Source organism: Puma concolor, chromosome C1 (genome assembly GCF_028749965.1).
Source record: "Puma concolor isolate L17-30 chromosome C1, mPumCon1.1.hap2, whole genome shotgun sequence".
In the NCBI taxonomy this organism is placed as follows: domain Eukaryota; kingdom Metazoa; phylum Chordata; class Mammalia; order Carnivora; family Felidae; genus Puma; species Puma concolor.
The window spans coordinates 170000896-170023403 of NC_141674.1; the positions used below are offsets into that span (position 1 = coordinate 170000896).

The window sequence follows — 22508 nt, forward strand, 5'->3', positions numbered from 1 at the left end:
GGTGTCAAATGTGAGACAAAACCTTTACCTTTCCTCATAGGAGCATTGAACAGGAAATACAAGCTTAGTGTGAAATCTTTTTTATATAAATGGTCAGTATAGCTCCATACTATTTGTTAAAAATGGATGCCAGAGTTTTCTGTGAATGCTGTGAAATACAAAGATTCTTAATACTGTAATGGCTGATGCTTTCATTCCGTGAACTGAATGGAAACCAAGCCTTGGACCTGAGGCATTGTGGCCCAGGGGAGCCGTGGTGTGCCAGGCGGAGACTTCACATCCCTGCCACCACAGAGTGGAGGGTCATACCGGCTTTCCTTTGCACTACTGTTGCCTTAGTACTGTACTGGTGACTGTCCCTTAGGCAGTAGGAAGCAGTTGCAAATGAGAAGTATTTATGAAGCCTTCTGCTACATTGGTCAAAACTAAGTAGTGTTAGTAATTAGAAATTAATATTGGGTTAATATTAGATAATTAGAAAATTAACGTTAGTTTACTAGTAAGTAAACTCCAGGCTTTATTCATATTTTATCAGTTTTTCACAAATATCCTTTTTTTTTTATTCCAGGGTCCATCCGAGGATACCACATTGAATTTAGTTGCCCTGTCTTTTGGTCTAACGTGTTCATTTTAAGCACTTTTTAAGTTTTACAGAATATATGCTGAGGAAACAGATTATGTGCTGAACATCACTCAGTCTTTTCCTATTAACACAAGGCTGTTATTTTGAAACATGTTACTATTCTGTGCCTTCAGGGGTTGTTTACACGTTTCTTGTTTTTTGCCTTGACCGCAAGCTGCTGTGCACTTCTTCTAGTTGGTCTTCTGTCAGTGTGCCCTAACCAAAAAGCCAAATAGCAGTGTGTACCGGATAAGTTCAAAAAGAGGGAGGAGTCCCTTTTAGCATTACAGAGGGCCTTCTGTTTGTTAATGAATTCAGGTAAAGGGTATTGAAGGAAGTAGGAGTGATTAGGGAGGGAGAAGAAATGGCTTGAGCAGAGACTTGAGGAATTTTTGCAAGGATTCTAAAGGACTTCCATGACCTTCGGATACAGTTAGTTTTATGCCTACATAGGTGGTGATAAAGTGCCGTTACAAAAAACAAACATTTTCTCTGATTATAAAAGTATAATTAGTATAGAATATTTGCTAAGACACAAAGGCAAAACAGTACACAATCAGCTATGAGTTTACTGTAGATATAACCACTGTTAATGTTTTTATTCATATATATATTTTACATAGTTAGGTTACTACTGGTATACAGTTTTGTGACCTTTCTCACCTTAATCTATCATATTTTTCCATGCCACTAAATAACCTTCAACACTTGATTATTAGTTATCATTGTTCTTTGAAAACCACAAATGATTTAACCTAATACCTTTTTGTTGGACATTGAAGTTATTTTGAGTCTCACTACTGTTATATTGCTTTCAGCCTCTTTATACAAAAATCTTCGTCCACATCTGTGTTCATTCTCTTAGGATAGTTTTTAGGGAAGTTGTTGTACTCCTTTCTCCTCCCACCAGTTGTGGATAAGCATGACTGTCCCTCCTGCACTTTTGTCAAGTGCTATATAATTTTTGGACTTTAGAAGGCCCAGGTTTGTTTTGAAAATTATTTTAACTTCGTTGAGTTTCAGGTGACAATAGGACAGACAAGTACAGTGTCTAGTACTTGAGGAAGCAGAATGATAAATGCAAATCTATAATGCTACAATTGAAGATTCAGAAACTATGAAAGAGGATATGTCTAAGCAATAAATATACATAGGATGGGTGATGATATCTGTGGCATTACATACAGCAAAAAGTAGGAAGCCAAAGGCTGAACTGCATTCAGGGAAAGCCCAGATAATGTGGGATGGAAGTAGAGAAAAGAATCTTTCAAGGTGAGAGGGAATGCTGGAGATGATAGACAATGTGGGTTTACACTAGTAGCAGGTTAAATTTTCTGTAAGGCATATCCTAAAGAGTATTTGTTTTTTGCTTGTTGTGTAGCGGCTGCTTTTGTAATATCAAATTTCTGACCCAGTCTCGGTATTCCACTATTATACCAATAAAACTATTCTGTGTCACATAGATTAATGTAGTCTTTTCTTAAAAAATACTTTAATGTTTAATTTTCGAGAAAGAGAAAGAGAGGGAGGGGCAGAGAGAGGGAGACACAGAATCCAAAGCAGGCTCCAGGCTCCAAGCTGTCAGCACAGAGGCCAGTATGGGGCTTGAACTCATGAGCCAAGCCATGAGATCATGACCTGAGCTGAAGTTAAACGCTTAACTGACTGAGCCACCCAGGCTCCCCTCGATTAATATGTTCTTTTTTTTTTTTTAATTTTTTTTTTCAACGTTTTTATTTATTTTTGGGATAGAGAGAGACAGAGCATGAATGGGGGAGGGGCAGAGAGAGAGGGAGACACAGAATCGGAAACAGGCTCCAGGCTCCGAGCCATCAGCCCAGAGCCTGACGCGGGGCTCGAACTCATGGACCGCGAGATCGTGACCTGGCTGAAGTCGGACGCTCAACCGACTGCGCCACCCAGGCGCCCCTCGATTAATATGTTCTTGATCTTCCTAGTGAATCTTTGCTTTTTTAGGTGATAAGGTATTACTAAAGGCCTTGAATGGCAAGTACAGGTCTCAAATTGTTCAGTTCTGTTTTAAAAGTATTTTATAGCACAACAATCCTATAGTAACTAGTGATGTTACTGGTGAATGTTGTAGACTTAATAATTATATATTGTATACCATTAATAATTTATTTTCCCATTATGTAGAAATTTCTAAATGTTGAATGTAATGTGAGAGAATTTAATAGATATTTTTAAGTAGGATTTTGAAATAAGATTTTACCTATTTTGATAGCTTTGCTTTGTGTTTATGCTTTTAAGTCTGCTTCTGCTTTATAAGCCGAAAGGGAAATGGCGAGACAGCATAGAGCAGAAAGAGCAAGGATCTTACTTTTTAATGGCAAATACATCATAGGCAAAACTACTTGTGCATTATATGAGTAAGAATATTTTTGAGACTTTCCCTTATGTGACCAATGTTTGGAAAAAAGTTGTATTCTCCTGGTTATCACTGCAGCTTTTTAAGGTGTGGTGATTAGGGAAGTTGTCCGGGGAGGTTGGCATGCACCTGGCTGAGCCCGCCAGAGTAGCATTACCTTAGTAAATTCACTATAATCCAAAAACTGTAATGAGTTTGGCAAAAATTGTTAAAGTCTCTTACATCTGTCTGCCCAGTAGGAGTAACAGTTACAGAGCCCAGATAGTTATATCATACCTGAGAATTGGAATATGTTCTTATGTTTCCATGCTTTCATTTCCCATTCTTCCTGCGTATCAGATCTCTTTCCCCCAGTTGTTTTGAATCTCAGCTGCACATTATATCACCTGGTAAGTTTTTAAACTTCTCTAAGCTTGGATTACAGCTGTGTTGATTAAATCAGAATCTCCTAGGTAGGGCCTAGGAATCAGTAATTTTTAAAGCTCTGTTCGCAGCCAGAGTTGTGATCCATGGTTTTAGATGTGGTAATGCCATTGGTGAACTTAGTAGCTCTTAAGGGGTTGCTTATTAAAATCACCTGGAAGATTTCTCCACCTTATTCCTTCCTTTTCCCCTTACTACTTGAATGAACCAGTGTTAACTGATGGGAGTATAGCCCATGCCTTAGATGTGTTAGGACAAAAAACCCAAAGGATCAATATGTTAAGTACTGTTTCCTTGTACTCTTTTTGTTAGATACTTTGCTTACATAAGTGACTTTGCATTTTTCTGGTGTTATTTCATATTGATAATTTTATGTTGTTTGTTCACTATTTGCATATTCTCTATGAGGCAGATGTCATACCTGTTCTGTTCATCACTCTGTTTTTAGTACCTGTCCGTGCCCAACACATAATGGGTACTCCGTAAGTGTTACAAGAATGAATCATTAACACTGAGTTTTGGGAATACCTTACTGTTTTATATCTATGTGCACTACCTGTATTCTTAAGCTTTATAATTACATTATCCACTGAGGAAAAAGATCTTATGTAAAGCCGAACATAAGTAGGAAAATAAGCTTTATTGAATTTTGAAAGTCTTTTTCAGGTTAGGGATTCTGTGTGGACATAAGTTTTGAACAAAGATGCAGGTCACAACACAAACATTTCCTGGTAGAAGTATGCATTTGCATACCTGGCCTTCATATTAAGTGTCAAAGCAAAAACATAGAGAAAAACTAGTGAACAAACAGGTACGTTTAGAGTCTGCGTTTAAACTTCACAGTAAACTAGACTAGAGCTTGGCACATTTATCATCTTGTTAGTTGTATCTTACCCAGTCATAGTCTGTCTTAAAGTATAAGGTGGCAAATAAAAATGAGATGATCCAATCAGATGTGATTGATTGTGATATGAATTCACAGTATATTGGCAAAGTGGCTTAAGTTTTGGATGAGCCCTTAATTTTACAATGTGCAAAGAAGGAAGGTACTTGAGAAAGTGTAAGTAATACTAGCTAAGATATCTAAAAGCTCTTATTAAATCTATGTTATTTCAGGGGCGCCTGCGTGGCTCAGTCGGTTAAGTGTCCACCTTCAGCCCAGGTCATAATTTTGCAGTTCATGGGTTCGAGTCCCACGTCGGGCTCTGTGCTGACAGCTCAGAGTCTGGAGCCTGCTTCAGATTCTGTGTCTCTCACTTTCTCTGCCCCTCTCCCGCTTACACTTATGTGTCTCTCTCTCTCTCTCTCTCTCTCTCTCTCTCTCTCTAAGAATAAATAAACATAAAAAAAAATTTTTTTTAATAAATCTATGTTATTTCAGGATTATGGGATCTCTGGGACCACAATTCTCCAGTTTTAAGTGTGAGGATAACAAAACCTATCATATAAATTCACTCTGCATATTTAAAATCCTTTTTGGTTTAGATGTTCAGTGATACAAAACTCACTGGGATTTTTCCCCTTATTTTTTTAAATTAAATGCTTTTTGAACAAGTAAATAAGAATAGAAAAGAATATACAATGAAAAGTAGGTTCCTTTTTATTCCACAGCATTAGATCCTTCTTAGAGGAAACCACAGTTAGCATTTTCTTGTGTATCTTTCTAGGAGTCTGTTCTTATTGCCAGCATACACATGGCAGAAAGCTTTTGTAGTTTATACCTATGCTCTGCACCTTCCTTTTTTTCTTTTTTTAATTTAACCTATATCTTGGAGACATTTCTAGATTACTTTTTTATTTTCCTCACTGTGAGTTGGTATGATCCCCATATCCTATCCTTACCAGATGAAGTCTTCCTTACTTTCTGATATCCTTTTTCAAACTCAGTTTGTTCTTACATCTCTTCAGGTAATTAATCTCTCCTTTGCTTTGCTTCCATTTACTTTCTTTCTCCTTCTTTTGTATACACTTACTACAGGTCTGCCTTTTGTGACACATGATCTCATCTCATGTGTCCCTTATCTCAGTTTGGTCCACCCTACCTGCAAGACCTGAATTCCCACCTAAGTACCAAGGTTTCATAAATGTGTATGTACAGCCCAGGCCTTACCTCTGAGTCTTAGGTACATATATCTCCTTGAGATAGCTATTTCTTGTATATCTTTAAGACGTCTTAATCCCAGTATGTCCAAAATGAGCTTCGTTTCCAGGGTCCCTATCTTAGTAAGTGGTATCTATAGCCATCTCAGTTGTACCCTCCAAAAAACTATGAGCTATTCTTGATATCCCCTTCTCATGTCCCATATTGCAAAAACATAACTTTAGTTGATTTTTAACTCCGAAATCCCCCCTCAAATCCATCCTTTTCTGTTTGTATCTAGTACTGATTTAGTCCAGCCTGCCATCTTCACCTGGATTACCACAGTAGTCCACCCACAGCCCCTCTGGCCCTCTTCCAGACTATTCTCCACACAGCAATCTGAGGAAGCTTTCCAAAATGTGAATATTAGTATGACCCGCTCCCATGCTTAAAATGTTTATTGGCTTTCTGTTGCTTTTAGGATATATAGCCTGACAAGGTCCTGCATGGACATTTGTTACTACTTCCCTCTTTAGTTCATCTTTTATTGCACTCTCCCCTGTTCTCTTTGTTTCTAACCATCTTGGGTTTATTTCTAGTCCCTGCTACGCAACCTTGCTCCTTACTGCCTCAGGGCATTTGCATTTGCATTTGCTATTCAGTCTTCCCCAGCTCTTCCCTTTTGCCTTCTAGTAAACACCATTAGGTGTTTCAAATATTATCTCAAGCATTGCTTCCTTTGTGAAACTTCCCTGATCTTCCTAACTAGGTCACATTCCCCTGACACTGAGCAAGGTATAACTCTCCTTTGTAGCAAATTTTCTATTTTATTGTGTGTGTGTGTGTGTGTGTGTGTGTGTGTGCGCGCGCGCTTCTTTGATTAATATCTTTATCCCCAAGCTAGATGGTAATCTCCATGAAGGCACTGGCCATTGTGTCTTTAGTTTCCAGTGTAGGTGCTCAGCACAAAATAGTAGACACTTAAATCTTTAGTGAATGAATGAATTTATTTCTATTTTCTCCATTGAATCTTCTGTAGAAAGTATACAAAGTACTGTAATTTGATATTGTAAAATCTCAGAGACATTTTTCAGATTCAGAGTGAATTCATATGCTCAACAAGGCACAGTATGGGTTAATAAGCAGTAAGTACCATCATTTTTCACCAGACTTCACAGGTCTTATGTTTACTGGAAAGAGGTCATTCTGGGGGAGGGGATAGGAAGATAATAAGATAATGGTGAACTGCTTAGCAGAAAGCTAGACCAGTCTTTTTAGTTAGTAGAATTATTTCCTTGTATTGTTTCCTAAGCCATCTCCCCTCTTCCATTGTTTTGTATCTCTCCCTAGTAAGTTTTGAACTTCTAATTACGCTCAACCTAGAGAAATAGGGCTATTTCCAGAGCACTCAGGAATAGCACCTGTTGACTTAAAACAAATTGCCCGAAGTTTGGAAAGAAATAGAGAGATGTGGTTAAGCTTGCATTTGTTCTCTAGATATACTTGCTGTGTCTGCCTTCCTACGAACCCAGAGACTTCAGGGGAAGCTTCTTAACTGCTCTGAGCCTTGGCTTTCTCATTTTTGAAGCTGGGACAGTTACAGTGTCTATCTCATAGTATTACTGTGAGGAGTAAATGAGATACATAGCATTTAACATAGTGACTCCTGGCAACATACAAGTGTTCAGTCAGTGCGGGTAGTTGCTGTTGTTGCTGAAGCTGCTATCACAGCATATGTTTTCCCAATACAAAGGTTGCTTCGGTTTCCAGTCTAGTTCACACATGTCCATTTAGTATTTGAGGTACTTTAATGTAGTTAAATTTCTTCATGCTAGAGATACTCCAAAGCCCTGACCACTGTTGATAATCTTGTTAAAGTGAACTCCTCATTGATAATTTAAGATTATCTTTGTTCCCCTTCCTGCAGCTGAAAGGTAATAGAGTACCTGGGAGGGGGAAAAAGGATGATGGGTGTTTGAATTAGCAGTTTGTAGTGGAGGATAGGTATTCTTGGTGGCCTTCAAAAGTTATGGGGGAAGTGGTTTAAATTGACTTTTGTGAGCCATCATTGAAACCACCATTTATATTACCACAGTTAAAATGTGTTCAAGTTCCTAAGTACCTGATTTTAAAACAAAATTTTGGAAAGCATCCCTTTGTAGGTTGGAAACTTTTTAATAGACCAACACTTAAATACTTTCTACTTCTTGCTTTAATATAGAAACGTCTACTTCATCTAAACTTTATGTGTATTTTTTAAATTAATAAACTTTATTTTTAGGGGTTCCTGTGTGGCTCAGTCAGTTAAACGTCTCTTTTTTTTCTTTAAATTTTCTTTAGTTTTGAGAGAGAGCGTGCGAGGGAAGGAGGGGGGCGGGGAGAGAATCCCAAGCAGGTTCCGCACTGTGTCAGCACAGAGCCCGATGTGGGGCTCCGACTCACAAACCGCGAGATCATGACCTGACCCGAAGTCAGACAGGTAACCAACTGGGCCACCCAGGCTCTCCAAACATCCGACTCTTTATTTCAGCTTAGGTCATGATCTTGCAGTCATGAGATGGCACCCCGCATCTGTTTTTGTGTTGATCATGCAGAGCCTGCTTAGAATTCTCTTTCTCTCTCTCTCTGCCCCACCCCTGATCTCTCTCAAAATCAATAAACAAACATTTAAAAAATAAACTATTTTTACTAGCAGTTTCAGTTTCATAGCAGAATTGAGCAGAAAGTACAGAGTTCCCATATACCCACTGTCCCCACATGCATAGCCTCCCCACTACCATTCCACAGTGACATGTTTCTTACAGTTGATGAACCTATATTTGCTGCATCATTAATCAAAGTTGATAGTTTGTGTTAGGTTTCACTTCTTGGTGTTCTTCGTTCTATGGGTTTTGACAAATGTGTAATGATCATTGTAGTATCATGGTATCATAGTTATATTGTCCTAAAGATCTCTTCTCTGCCTGTTCATCCTTCCCTCCCCACTAAGCCCTAGCAAGCACTGATCTTTTTACTGTCTTTATAGTTTTGCCTTTTCCAGGATGTCATATAGTTGGCAATCATACATTACGTCCTTTTCACATTGGCTTCTTCCACTTAGTAATATGCATTTAAGTTTTCTTCATGTCTTTTTATGGCTTGATAGTTCATTTCTTTGGAGCCTTGGATAATGCTCCATCATCTGGATGAACCACAATTTATCCATTCACCTTGTTGGGTCGTTATGAATAAAGCTACTGTAAACATCTGTGTGCAGGTGTTTGTGTGGACCTAAGTTTTCAATTCATTAAACACCAAGGAACACAATTGCTGGATTGTATAGTAAGAATATGTTTAGTTTTTCAGAAACTGTCAAACTGTCTGCCAAAATGGCTGTACCATTTTGCATTTCTACCATCAGTGAATGAGAGTTCCTGTTGTTCCACATCCTTGCTAGGAATATATTGTTGTCAGTGTTTTAGATTTGAGCCATTCTAATAGGTGTATAGTGTTACCTCATTGTTGGTTTAATTTGCAGTTCTCTCATGACATGTATCTAACACCATAGATTAGGTGGCTTTTTTTTTTAAGTTATTTATTTTGAAAGAGAGAGCAGGGTAGGGGCAGAGGGAGAGGGAGAGACGATCCCAAGCAGACTCCATGCTCAGTGCAGAGCCCAACACGGAGATCCATGTCACAAACTAGAATTTCGACCTGAGCCGAAATCAAGAGTCAGATGCCTAACTGACTGAGTCACCCAGGTGTTCCTAGACTGGGTGGATTATAAGCAACAGAAATTTATTTCTTAACGTTCTGGAGGCTGGGAAGTCCAGAATTTGGTGTCTGGTGAGTACCTGCTTCCAGATGCACAGATAGCGTCTTCTTGTTGTGTCCTTCCATAGCATAAGGGGCAAGGGAGCTCTGGGGTTCTAATTTCATTTAAGAAGGGCACATGCTCATAACCTAATAACTTCTTGATAGCCTGCCTCCTAATACCAACACTGAAGGTTAGGATTTCAACCTGACTTTTGAGGATACACAAACATTCAGTCCATAACAACATATGATATTGAACATCTTTTCATAAATTCATTTCCCATCTGTATATCTCCTTTGGTGAAGGGTCTGTGGAGGTCTTTTGCCCATTTTTTAATTGTGTTGTTCATTTTTTTATTGTTGAGTTTTAGGAGTTCTTTGTATATCTTGGATAACAGTCTTTTACCAGATGTGTCTTTAGCATATATTTTTCCCCCAGTTTTTGGCTTCTCTTTTCATTCTCTTGACATTGTCTTTTGCAGTGCAGAAGGTTTTAATTTTAATGAAGTCCAACTTTCAGTTATTTCTTTCATGAATTGTGCCTTTGCTGTTGTCTCTAAAAACATATTGCCATACCTAAAGTCACCAAGGTTTTTTCCCATGTTATTTTCTAGGAGTTTTTATAGTTTTGCATTTTAGAGTAATTCTTTGATCCATTTTGAGTTAATGTTTGTGAGGGATATAAGGTCTGTGTCTAAATTTTATTTTATTTTTTTACCTGTGGATGTCCAGTTGTTCTAGCACCATTTTTTTGAGGAGACTGTCTTTATCTTAGCTCCATTCTATTTCCTTTGTCAGAGGTCACTTGACTCTATGTGGGTCTATTTCTGGGCTCTCTCTTCTCTTCTATTGATCTGTTTTTCTGTTCTTTTGTCAATACCACATTGACTTGATTACTGTTGCTTTTATAGTAAGTCTTGAAGTTGGGTAGTGTCTGACATGGTTCTCTTTCAGGATTGTGTCAGCTATTCTGTTGCCTCTCCATATATAAACTTTATAAATCAGTTTGTGGATATCCACAAAATAACTTAGGGGGATTTTGAGTAGGATTGGATTGACCACATAGGTCAAGTTGGGAAGAACTGACATCTTGACATTTGAGTCTTCTTATGCATGAACATAGAGTATCTCTCTTTGTATTTAGTTCCTTTTTAGTTTTATTTATATTTTTAATAGATTTCAGTGAGGGTGGATAAGTCCTATTGAAGTTATGCCAATATGGCGTCTTTAATTCAAGGTCTTTCATTATGTAACCCATGCTTCAGTAGAAACTTTGTATTAGTAAGATTTTTTTCATTTTAAATGCATCCTGCACACATAGAAACGTTCATTTTAGCATTTTAATTATTTAAAATGGAACATTTCACCGTTACACCACAGTTTTAATAGTTCTGTCATGTCTTGGCTTAAGTCATTGTTATGTCCTTTTCTTTTTGAATTTAGTTCAGCTCAAGGTAGAACTTCCTGCCTTCGGGATAGAAAGCATATGGAATCTTGGCATTTAGTTTGGTAGGGGTTAAAAGGTTGTGTGTGTGGAAAGCATTGTGTTAAAAAAATGCATTTTTGTAAAATGAGTCTATTATTGAGCATTTGAAACATTGTATTGGGAATTATTCCAGTGCTGGAAAAAGACAGTGTTAATGACCCTTGCAGTAACAGTAATTGTTGAATTAATATTCAAGCAGTGAGAAAATGAATTTTGCTGAGATATCTGTCCTCATGCTGCTAATGTTTAAAATTATATCACTTGCTAACAGTAAGAGCAGCTAGTAACAAAAATTTTAGGCTAAGTTTGTCACTCAATCTAAACTTTCTCCATGCTTTTTACTCTTGTTGTTTTGTGTAGAACGTATACTAGCTTATGGGAAATACAGTATTTAAAAGGAGGGATGGATGTTTGTAGGGGGAAAAAAAGCAATAGAATAAAGGTACTTTTCATTTTCGTAATAACGTTTAAACAAAAAATTGAGCTCTCATTATGGAATTTAACAGTCTTTTCTGTTGTTTTTTTGGTATTTGTGCATAGTGAGGTGTCAGTGAACAATTTTGTTTCTGTTTTCTCATAATTTGACTCAGGACTGGAATAAATTTTACTTTGCTGTATCAGTGAAGTAAATAAATGAACCCTTCTTTACGGAGGGAGGTAAAGTAAGAAAACATTCCCTTTCCCTTCATTCTCCTCCTTCTCCTTCCCCCTGCTATTAAACTTTCTCTGTGAGATCTCCCTTCTCACCTTGGGCAGATCCCATAGCTCTTCAGTCACTTTGAGTTGCCAAAATACTTCTAACTTTTAAGGCATAAAAGTACCATCCACTGAAAGAAGCCTAGTCTACATCTTATAACCTCATGGAGCTTACATTCTGATGAGAGAGACAGTAAGATAAATAAGTAAACTATATGTTAGAGAGTGGTAAATTATATGGAGAAGAAAATAGGAATAATAAAATATGTGGAGATGATGTATGACATTTTTAGATAGAGTGGCCAGGAAAGGCCTCACTGAGAAGGTGACTTTGCAATCAGGACCTGCAGAAAGTGATGAATCCAAACCATGTTGCCATCTTGAAGAACATTCTAGGCAGAGATACATCTGTGCAGAAGCCCTGAGGTGGAACCGTACATTGTATGTTGGAGAAACAGGTTGTTAGAGCCAGTTGAACAGGGAAGAGAGAAACAGATAAGAAGGATGATGGTGATAATGGTGGCAGCAAATTATACGGTACCTTGTAGGTCAGAAGGCTTTGATCTTTAACACAGAACAGGAGGGTGGTAAGCCTTTGGAAAGTTTTGACTAGAATTACATGATCTGACTTACTTTCTGCCTGTTGCCTTGCCAGCTTGTCTTTTGCAAATAGACTACCATGGTGGGAGTAGGGCCAAAGGTGGAAGCAGAGAGGCTATTGTAACTAGCCAGAAGGGGATTCTGGTATTTTGAATCAGGGTCAGGTAGAATTTTGGGTTTGTTTTGAAGATAAAATCAATAGAATTTGCTGATATACTGGATACGAGGTAAAGCGTTGTTAAAGAAGAGGTCTTTGCTTTCGCCATGAGGAACTAGAAGAATGGAGTTAGCATTTAACTGAAATAGGGAGGATTGTAGGAGGAGTTAGAACATGAACTCATTTGGGGACATGTTAAATGAGGCAGTTTTCAAAATTATTAGATTCAAAATATTATAAAGACTGTTTAGTAAGCATTTCAATGTGTAGTTCTGAAATTCAGCATAAAAACATAGGCCGGAGATACAGATTTGGAAATTAAGAGCCTACTGGTGCTTTTGGAAGCCATAAAATTGCATGAGATCAACAAAAGGGTAGATATGAGAAGAAAAGACAAGAGGTCCAGGAACTGAGTTCTGAAGGACTGACTCTATTTATAGATTAGGGAGATAAGGAATAGCACTAGTAGTTGAGAAGAAAGGACCAGGAGAGTTAGGAGGAAGACCAGTATGTTATTCTAGTAACAAAACGGAAGTTTATATCCAGTAGAAAAAAGTGATCGAATGTGTCAGCATGTTGCTGGGGCAGTCAAATAAGATGAGTATTGAGAAATGAGCATTAGGTCTAGTGATGAGGTCACTGGTGACCTTTGATAAGTGCTGTTTCAGTGTAGTGATAAGGAGTAAAAAGCCTGTTAAGAGATCTTTGAGATGGGAGCTAGGAGGGGTAGAGTAATAGAGGTTTATTTTTTAATAAAGATTGGGGAAATGTTATCGTGATATTCTTGTGAACATCATTCCCCAGAGAGGGAAACACAAATGATCTAGAATGGCATGTGGAACCAGTGGAATGTTACCCTTGTGTAAAACAAAGAGAATGGAACTAACTAGTGAAAAGGTATGAATAGCACCTGTCTTGAGATTGTCAGCATTTATCACTCATTTTCTCCTCAGCTGTGAAGCCTCAGTGGCAGACCAGAAGGCAGCCTGTAAAAAATGCTTTGCTTGAATTTGGGTGGAGCCAGTTCTTGTATCCAACACCTTCCTCCCCCCCACCCCCACTAAGAATGTCTTGATTTGCAGGTGGCACCTTCTAAGAAGGCAAAGGGTGTCCTTATTCCAAATAAGGCAGCCAGCACTAGGGCTGGATTTTAGCCATTGCTTGCCTTAGGCTCAGTATTCTTGGAGCATTAAAGGAATCATACTACCATAAGCTTTGGCCTTGCCCAGTCTTCTCTAAGACAACATGGGAAGTCACATTTAATATTCTGCTATAATAAACATTTCCTTTGCCCTGGGACAAAACAGTTTAAGTGAGAAGAAAGCAAATTTAAGAACGAATACGAGTTAGGTGTAGGAATCCCAGCTCTTACTGCCAACTGGCAGAGGGGGGTTTAAGATGTACCATTTACTTTCTGTGTCTTGGTTTTTTCAAGTATAACGAGATGGGATTGGCTTCAACCAGATTCTTTTCAGTCTGAAATTCTGTGATTCATTAAAAAGTATAGTAACCCCACTCCAACTTCTTTGTATTCTCTGAAGCATAACATAGTTTTACTAAGAACTAAGAAATATTACTGAGGAACTTTGTATTATGGTTTGTTTTTTTATTATTGTTTTTGTTTTTTAGTTTTTTGGATAGCAGCTCCCTTTGGGTTCTTACACAAATAGATATTAGCAAAATTTGACCGGAAATTAAATTAGAAATATAATACAGCACACTGTTGAAGACAATACAGACTAGTTCACAGACTTTGTCCAAATTCTTTCTGAGTCATTTTGTGACTGTGGGACATATGGAAAGTTGTTTAACTCTCAGAACCTTTGTTTCTCTTCTAAAAATAGTAATGTACTAATAGTACCTACTTCATAGATTTGTAAGGAGAATTAAATGAGTTATGCCGTGATGCTTTGAACAATGCCTGGCTTGCAATACGGATGGAGTAAATCTTAACTAATGTTAATATGATGATGATGATGATGATGATGATGATGACTACTACTATTATTAACATTACCAGTGTGTGACATGTATAGTTTAGAATCATTTTAGTGAAGCAGCTCTACCATAAAAGTTTCTGACACTATAATTTCATTTTATGATGATTACCTTAAGCCACCAAGGGAAAAATTAACTTGGAAAAGGAAATGCTGTTGAATCAGGTTAAACCCTTTTTTGTTTACAAAATTAGTGCTCAATATTATGTTTTTAGTTACAGTGAAAATTCACTTAGGGAATATACTTGATTCTCAAATGATGACAGGACAGTGAGCCATTACTGTAATTAGTTTCAGTTGCTGTGTACACTTAAGACGTATAAAACAGTATTTATGTTAAAAAATATTTTTCCCTAAATGGGCCAAAATAGTGAGATTTTATTGTTCATGCACCTGCCTTAAATACAGGTTTTTAAAGCATGCTGCAAATATTTTGATTATACCATCAAGTTTTCTACATCCTTTCTGTATGGACTATTTTTTAGAGCATAGGTTTGATTTTTGATAGCATCACTTACCTGATGTTTACAGTTCAGTTTGTTTTGCAGAATTAATAATACACAGTTAAGTTATTTTGACTATACCTGAAAGTCCTATTATAATTAATACAATAGGTTGATTATCAAGTGGTTGATTTATCAATGCTGGTTTACCCTTATTTTAAATCAAACATGCAGATCATTTGTAAACTAATAGGTCAGTTTAAAAGAAGAAATGCTCTAGATGTATTGTACATTAGTTCACAAAGTCAAGATAATTTATGATGTAAAGGTTAGGGAAAAATGGAAGTCTATAAGGTAAATTTGAAGAGAATTTAAGGAATATTGGATATGCTTTACCAGCAAATAATTGTGAGTTTAGATTTTATTTGAATTATCTTTCTTGTTTGTATTTTATAAATGAAATGATGTTGTTGAGCATAATGCAGTGTACCTGGGAATTAGTAGCATTGAGCATTCAGACTTTGCTTTTTTAACATTCCCTAAATGTGGGACTAAAAGGAACCAGGGCTCCTTGAGGAAATGGCTGATTCCAAGCCTGGGATCCTGGAACAGTTGTTGTGCCATGTTATGACCTGAAAGTAAGGAAGTATTTATAAAAATACAGCAACTTCTCACAAGAATAGAGGGGCCATTTTGAAGGGGCACCCACTAGCCAAATTTGGGATAATTTGAGCATCAAAACAATTAAAGGCAATAATGAATTATATAAATCATTAAGAAAAAAAAAAAAGAGAACCCATAAGACCATGTGAATAATACACACATTCATACAAATGGGAGAAGAGAGGAATCAAGGGCCAGCTGGTAAATGTAGAGTAAATGCTGAAGTTGGAAAATTACGATTTTTATCACCATCATAGTAAAGTTTAGTTCAGTCAAGAATCACAAATGGATGTTAAATGTAGGGGAGAAATTTGGTTGAAGAGCAAAGGTTGCTTATTGTAGGAAAAAGATAGTAACTAAGCAGTAGGAAAATCAGATATCACTTGAGCCAGGTAATGAAAATTAACAACACCGGTTAGGGACAGGTGAATGAATACCTTGGTACTCTGAGAACACATCACTTCTGCACTGTTGTGGCCAGGAATGCCCTGTCTGCATCTAACCATGAAACATCAGATAACTCCAAAAAGATGAGCATGCTATTGAAAGAAGTAGGAGATGATGGGAAGGAGGATGACTGTATTCATTAACAAAAATGTTAATGTTATAAAAGTCAAGGCCAAAAAGTTCCATGTTAAAGGAAACTAAAGACACAGGCCATAGATGATCTTAAGAGTAGATTCTGTATCTGGACGAGAATTAAATTTTTTTAAAAGGCATTATTGGGTCAGTTGACAACATTATTTTGCAGGTAATTGGTTAAAGTGTTGTGTTTTTTTTTTTTTTTTTAATTTACAGAAATTGTGGCTGTACTCTGATTATATTGGAGGGTAATATAGGAAATGTGAAAACTTAAGTATTTATGGGGAAAGGGCCAGATGCATTCAGCTTACTCTCAAATAACTCAGAAAAAAAAGCCTTGGGTGACAGTGTGTATGTGCACATACATACATACAGAGAGAGGGAAACAGGGTGTGGGAGGGAGGGAGAAGATGAAAAAGCTAGTGGGGTACAATGCTAACAGGTAGTTTCTGGGTTAAGTTATACAGGTGTTCTTTGGTTTTGCAGTTTTTCTGGAAATTTGAAATGTTTGCAAATAAGTTTATACATATATGTATACATACATTGGGACTTAATTCTTTTACTTTTCATATTTATCGCTTATTGCTCTAGGTTGCTAATTTACCTTTAATACTTAATTGGTTTAAGATGTTAACATTTATTGCTTATAGATATACACATTGATTTTTAATTTCTTTTAAATAGTGCTGGGCCTAAAGGAGATAACATTTATGAATGGAGATCGACTATACTTGGTCCACCAGGTTCTGTATATGAAGGTGGTGTGTTTTTTCTGGATATCACTTTTTCATCCGATTATCCATTTAAGCCACCAAAGGTAAGAACCTACAAGTCCATTCTTTAATCTTTAGCCTTCTCTAAAATTCTAGAGGTTAAATATGTACTGATGTAATCATTTTCATGGCATTGCTTTTCATGAATTGGTATGGAAACTCTTTTATAACCAAGAATTTTGAAACTGACAGAAATTGCTTTCTGCCTTATACAGATAACTTTATAGTCAGCAGAAAGAGTTTGTTAATTGTAAATAAAAATATGCCACTTTGCACACCAATAAAGGAGATAAATTTTAGATTTATGTTATAAGGGAAAATATCCTAAGAAGCTTCCTGGAGATACCGGTCGGGATTAAAAGTAAAGCTGTTTGACAACTTGCAGAAATAAGAAGTAAGTTGAATTTTGTGCTCAATACCATCTCTTCACAGCAAAACTAGAAAACCGCAGCAAAGAAGAAGGAAACTATTATTCAAAAAGCTTGCTTTGTGCCCTCTGTAGGTAGGATGTAGTAATGAGAATGAGGGTGGGCTGGGTGGCTTAAGCCTTAGTTGTCTCTCAGTATGAATTTAGATGGGTAACACAAGGGTTGAGTTGTGCCTTGGCAATTATTTTTCAAGTCTTAAATATAACAGTTACCTGAATGGTTTCCTCCTCTTCTCATTATAAAATGGTCAAGCCAGCAGGTAAAAACTGCCAATATTAAGCCTGAACATAATTAGGTCTAGTTACAGAGACTTCTGACATGTCAGGGAAAAGTATATTGTTATCAGGCCTTTAACTATGATGAAATGTTTTTCTTTTCAACATAGTTTCTTATGTCCGCTACACTATTTAAAACACATATAGCAATTTAATGCTTGTGTGCACATGCATGCTTGGTGAGGGTGGGAGAAGAGAGAGAGTAAAAATTAAGGATTTTTTTTTTTTTTAAACCCAGGGTTATTTCTCCATTATCTAATAATGTAACAACAGTTCCACCTAGTGGTATCTACCTCAAAGTACAGACACCAAGGTTCCCTATCACCTAGAGGTATTTGCTGTCTACTGGAATTACCAGTGTTTTGAATACTATACTATCTCATCTGAATTTAAGATCTGTAAATGATTGTCTTATTTAATGTTCCCAAGTATGTAGAGTATGTCTTGCTAGATCAAATAAAGGAACAAAGCCCCCATGTTAATAATACTACAAATTGTATTCACATTCAGAATGATACATGTTAAATGCTGGTATATCATTAACTGCTCAATTTGCATTCAGTGGTTAAGTTTTCTGTATTACAGAAAACAAAACCTTAGCAAAATAGCTCATGGCTGTATTTATAAATAGTGATACTTCTGCATGCCTCATTTTTCTTGAAATTGGTTTTTATATGGTAGCGAAATTAGCAGAAAAATGTTTGCAAGGTTTATTTTCTACAAAACTATATTTGTATATCAGGGAAAGGAAAAGAGTTCTATTTTTCTTTTTCTAACAGGTTTCAAACTATAGTTCTGTATATGATTTATCAATTGTTTTGGCTAATATAGTGGTTATGTTTTATTTTAGCATGTTACTTCTTTTTGCTGAAGTCTCAGTATTTTAATTTTCTAACCTTTCCATGTTGATTCATTTTTCTTGCCTGAGATATCTTACACAGTGTTATGAAGCATTATTTGGATCTGTAGTTGGACAAGTGAAAAAGAAATAATACCTCTGCTCTTATCTTGGTGTTAGGTACAATTATTTCTATACAGTTCTGATTATTTTTGAAGTTCAGATAAAGTATTGAACTTCTACGCAATAGTACAAGTTTAATTATCTTCTGTTCATTGATTATTAATAGCTGAAAGGATTCAAAGTTATTTATTGCATCATGTTTGTAAACTACACATTTTTAATTAATTATGCATCATTATCAGAAATACACTTTTGAGGGCTTTTAATATTTTCTTTCTAGACTCCATGTGGGTGATCATAGTACGCTGCTAGTTCTAAGACATCAGGAACTGTTTTGTTTTGTTTTTCTCTGCAACTCCAAATTAAGAATTAACCACCCTGTTAATGTTTGTGACTGTTTTTGAAACTTGCCAGTATTTATTCCTATGATTTATTCTCTTTTTTCATATATCTCCGAGATATATTCGTTTCCTTTATTCAGTACCTTAAGTACCTTGCTTGTTTTATTTTTTTCTCTTAGTCTAATAAGACATTGAACTAGCTGGAGAAATGAAAAGCTGAAAAATAGACTGGTGATTTCATCAGCCTTCCTTTAAATCTTTGTCCAGTATTTTCTGATACATGACAGGATATTAGCAGAGTTGATACTTATCTTTTCTACTAAGAAACTGATGTGTAACTTTTGTCTTATGGTGAAAAAAAAATTCTTCACCAGTTCCTTCTTTTCCTTTGGCAGTAAAACACTTCTCACTTGCCATGTTTAAACAGAGGGCTGTATGTGCACGTGTGTACATGTATGTGTATATGGTACATATATGGTCATAGGTACCTATAATTATTGTATCATTCATTTAGAGAAAACCATCCAAATCAGCTACTCACTTTGGTGTGAAATCAAGAAAGTTCCTGCTCTACTGGGTAAAAGAAATGTCTTTCAACTGAATTAAATAAATAGAAACCATTTACTTTTGATATTACTTCCACCTAGTGTTTAATTAGCTCTTCAGTGAAATTATTTTCTATTTAGTATCTGTGTTACCCTTCACTTTTGTTGGTGAGAGTTTTAGTTGGTAATAAAGCATTCATTTTCTTTGTTTTTAATGGAACTGTCCTTAGGTTACTTTCCGCACCAGAATCTATCACTGCAACATCAACAGTCAGGGAGTCATCTGTCTGGACATCCTTAAAGACAACTGGAGTCCTGCTTTGACTATTTCAAAGGTTTTGCTGTCGATTTGTTCGCTTTTGACAGATTGCAACCCTGGTAAGCAAATCTTTATTAACACATACAGTGAGGCTACAAAAACCAACGTGTTTTCTTGGTTACCTTAACTGAGTTGAGAAAGTAAGTGCTACTGGTGGAAAGATTAGCCTAAAGCATTTTGCAAGGAAATGATCAATGCCATTTCAGTTAGATAGACCAGAAGTTTCACAATAACTTTCTTGAGTTTATTAATGGCGTGCTACCTATAGTTACTTTCTTTCTGTCCTTGATGGACTTTTTCTGAATTAATGTAGCTCTGCAGATCATATTTGCCAGGAGTAAAATAATGACTCGGACACCAGTGCATCCTTTCCTTGCTCCTTCCATGCTGCCATGTGCTTTAAAAGCTACCAATGAGTAATGAAGAGCTTCTTGTTCTCCCTTCTTGGCTTACAGTTGGTTGTTTTAGGTGTAGTAATAGTGGATATTAAAATGATAGTTGATGAGAGAGTTGGACTAGGATTATGATTATAGAAATGCAAAGTCATTAATATATAATCCATAACATTTTTAAGAGATGCATAAGGGTGCCTGGGTGGCTCAGTCCGTTGAGCGTCCCACTTCGGCTCAGGTTATGATCTCACGGTCTGTGAGTTTGAGCTCCACGTCGGGCTCAGTGCTGACAACTCAGATCCTGGAGCCTGCTTCAGATTCTGTGTCTCCCTCTCTCTCTGACCCTCCCCCATTCATGCTCTGTCTCTCTCTGTCTCAAAAATAAATAAACATTAAAAAAAAAAAAAAAGGAAATGCATAATTGCCATGCATTAACATGTGTAGTTGACTTGAGAAAGTGACATTTAATCCTGAGATCTTGCATATGTTATCTGTCTAACTAAGTGGTCATTTTTAAAGAAGTAGAATTACCCTTTCTCAATATTGCGCTAATCACCAAAGGCTTTTACTGTTGTCTGAAACCCAACAGTTATACATATGCCAAAGGTAGAAAAACAGGATTAAAAAGAGTAAGGCAGCTCTAAATGAGCTGATACAGAAAGCTTTCTAAGATATATTAAGTGGAAGATCAAGGCACCGAAGAAAAGTACGTATGCATAACAGTCCTGTTCTAAATGCATGTACGTGTGCATACTGTCCCTGAATAGAGATGCTGTTAGCAGGTGACATTGTTTGCTAGGTAGAGAAGCTTCTTGAGTAATTGGGAGTTGGGAGGGAAGAGGGCTTTACTTTTCACTGGCTTTCTTTTGGTGCACTTCAAATATTATGCTGTGTGTACATATTTACCTTTTTGAAAAACAAATTCAGAGTAGAAGTTTACAGCTCAGATTCAGTTTTTAGTTTAGAATTCTGTTTAAAACAAAATGACAAGTTTTTAAATGGAGATAAGGATAAGGATTTGAATCCTACTGTTGCAGAATGAAGGAAACATTCTGAGTAGCATTGTGTTACAAGATTTGAGTTTTTATTTAAGAATTACATTGAAAAAAAATTTTTTAATGTTTATTTTTTGAGAGAGAGGGAGTGAGTGAGTGGGGGAAGGGCAGAGAGAGAGGGAGACACAGAATCTGAAGCGGGCTCCAGGTTTCAAGCTGTCAGCACAGAGCCTGATGTGGGGCTTGAATTTACGAACCACGAGATCATGACCTGAGCTGAAGTTGGATGCTTAACCCAGGCATCCCTATAAATTTCATTTTTAAATATCCATAAGAAGGTAGAAATATAATCATCTTAGCATTACTGAATAAAATGCCAAGAGTGAAAAATAGTTTTTATATTTTATTAAAGGCATACATTTAAAATCAAATTTAGTAACTTAACATGCATTGTTTTTAGTTAAAAGGGCTTTTTTAATTTGAATATTAAAATATACAGCTGATTATGTGATGTTAAGTATTTTAATTTTGAAAATTTAGCCATTATATATCTGTCGAGGTGCTGCCTTGAAAATTAGTGTTTTGATTTAATCGACTCTTAAAACTGTGACATTAAGACTCCATATAATATAATATATCTTTTAATGTTCTTTCTACTTTTTCAGCGGATCCTCTGGTTGGAAGCATAGCCACTCAGTATTTGACCAACAGAGCAGAACATGACAGGATAGCCAGACAGTGGACCAAGAGATACGCCACATAATTCACATAATTTGTATGCAGTGTGAAGGAGCAGAGGGCCTCTTCTCACTGTGCTGCAAATCTTTATAGCCTTTACAATACGGACTTCTGTGTATATGTTATACTGATTCTACTCTCTGCTTTTATCCTTTGGAGACTGGGAGCCTCCCCAAAAAGGTAAATGCTATCAAGAGTAGAACTTTGTAGCTGTAGATTAGTTATGTTTAAAACGCCTACTTGCAAGTCTTGCTTCTTTGGGATATCAAAATGTATTTTGTGATGTACTAAGGATACTGGTCCTGAAGTCTACCAAATATTATAGTGCATTTTAGCCTAATTCATTATCTGTATGAAGTTATAAAAGTAGCCGTAGATGACTAGGAATTACGTCATTTGTATTAAACCCAGATCTATTTCTGAGTATGTGGTTCATGCTGTTGTGAAAAATGTTTTACCTTTTACCTTTGTCAGTTTGTAATGAGAGGATTTCCTTTTACCCTTTGTAGCTCAGAGAGCACCTGATGTATCATCTCAAACACAATAAACATGCTCCTGAAGGCATAGTTTCCTGTCGTAATATTTTAAGTCAATCTTGTTAGAAGGTGTGTCTGAGATGATTGTTGATGAAATAAAAATGCGGATATGAAGATTGACTACTAAGGACCAGTACAAATAAATGAATTGTTAAATTGAAAACATTTGAAATCTTGTTAAATGTGTAGAGTTTTTTTTTTCCCTTTAAGTACCGATGAGAGAATATAATGAGCTTAAAGATGCAACACTGGGTTTTAAACCATTGATCTCA

General features: G+C 36.5%; 1 protein-coding gene across 4 annotated transcripts in view; it reads left to right on the forward strand.

Annotated features, from left to right (window-relative positions):
* The window catches only part of UBE2E3 (ubiquitin conjugating enzyme E2 E3), a 91441-nt gene extending 69175 nt beyond the window's left edge, over positions 1 to 22266 (forward strand). For all 4 annotated transcript variants that reach the window (XM_086719077.1, XM_086719074.1, XM_086719075.1 and 1 more), the window contains exons 4-6: positions 16618 to 16750; positions 19487 to 19634; positions 21628 to 22266. In XM_086719077.1, coding sequence (XP_086575203.1) covers positions 16618 to 16750; positions 19487 to 19634; positions 21628 to 21725 — 379 coding nt within the window. In that variant the 3' untranslated portion in view covers positions 21726 to 22266. The remainder of the gene's footprint in view (positions 1 to 16617; positions 16751 to 19486; positions 19635 to 21627) is intronic.
* The last annotated feature ends 242 nt before the right edge of the window (positions 22267 to 22508 follow it).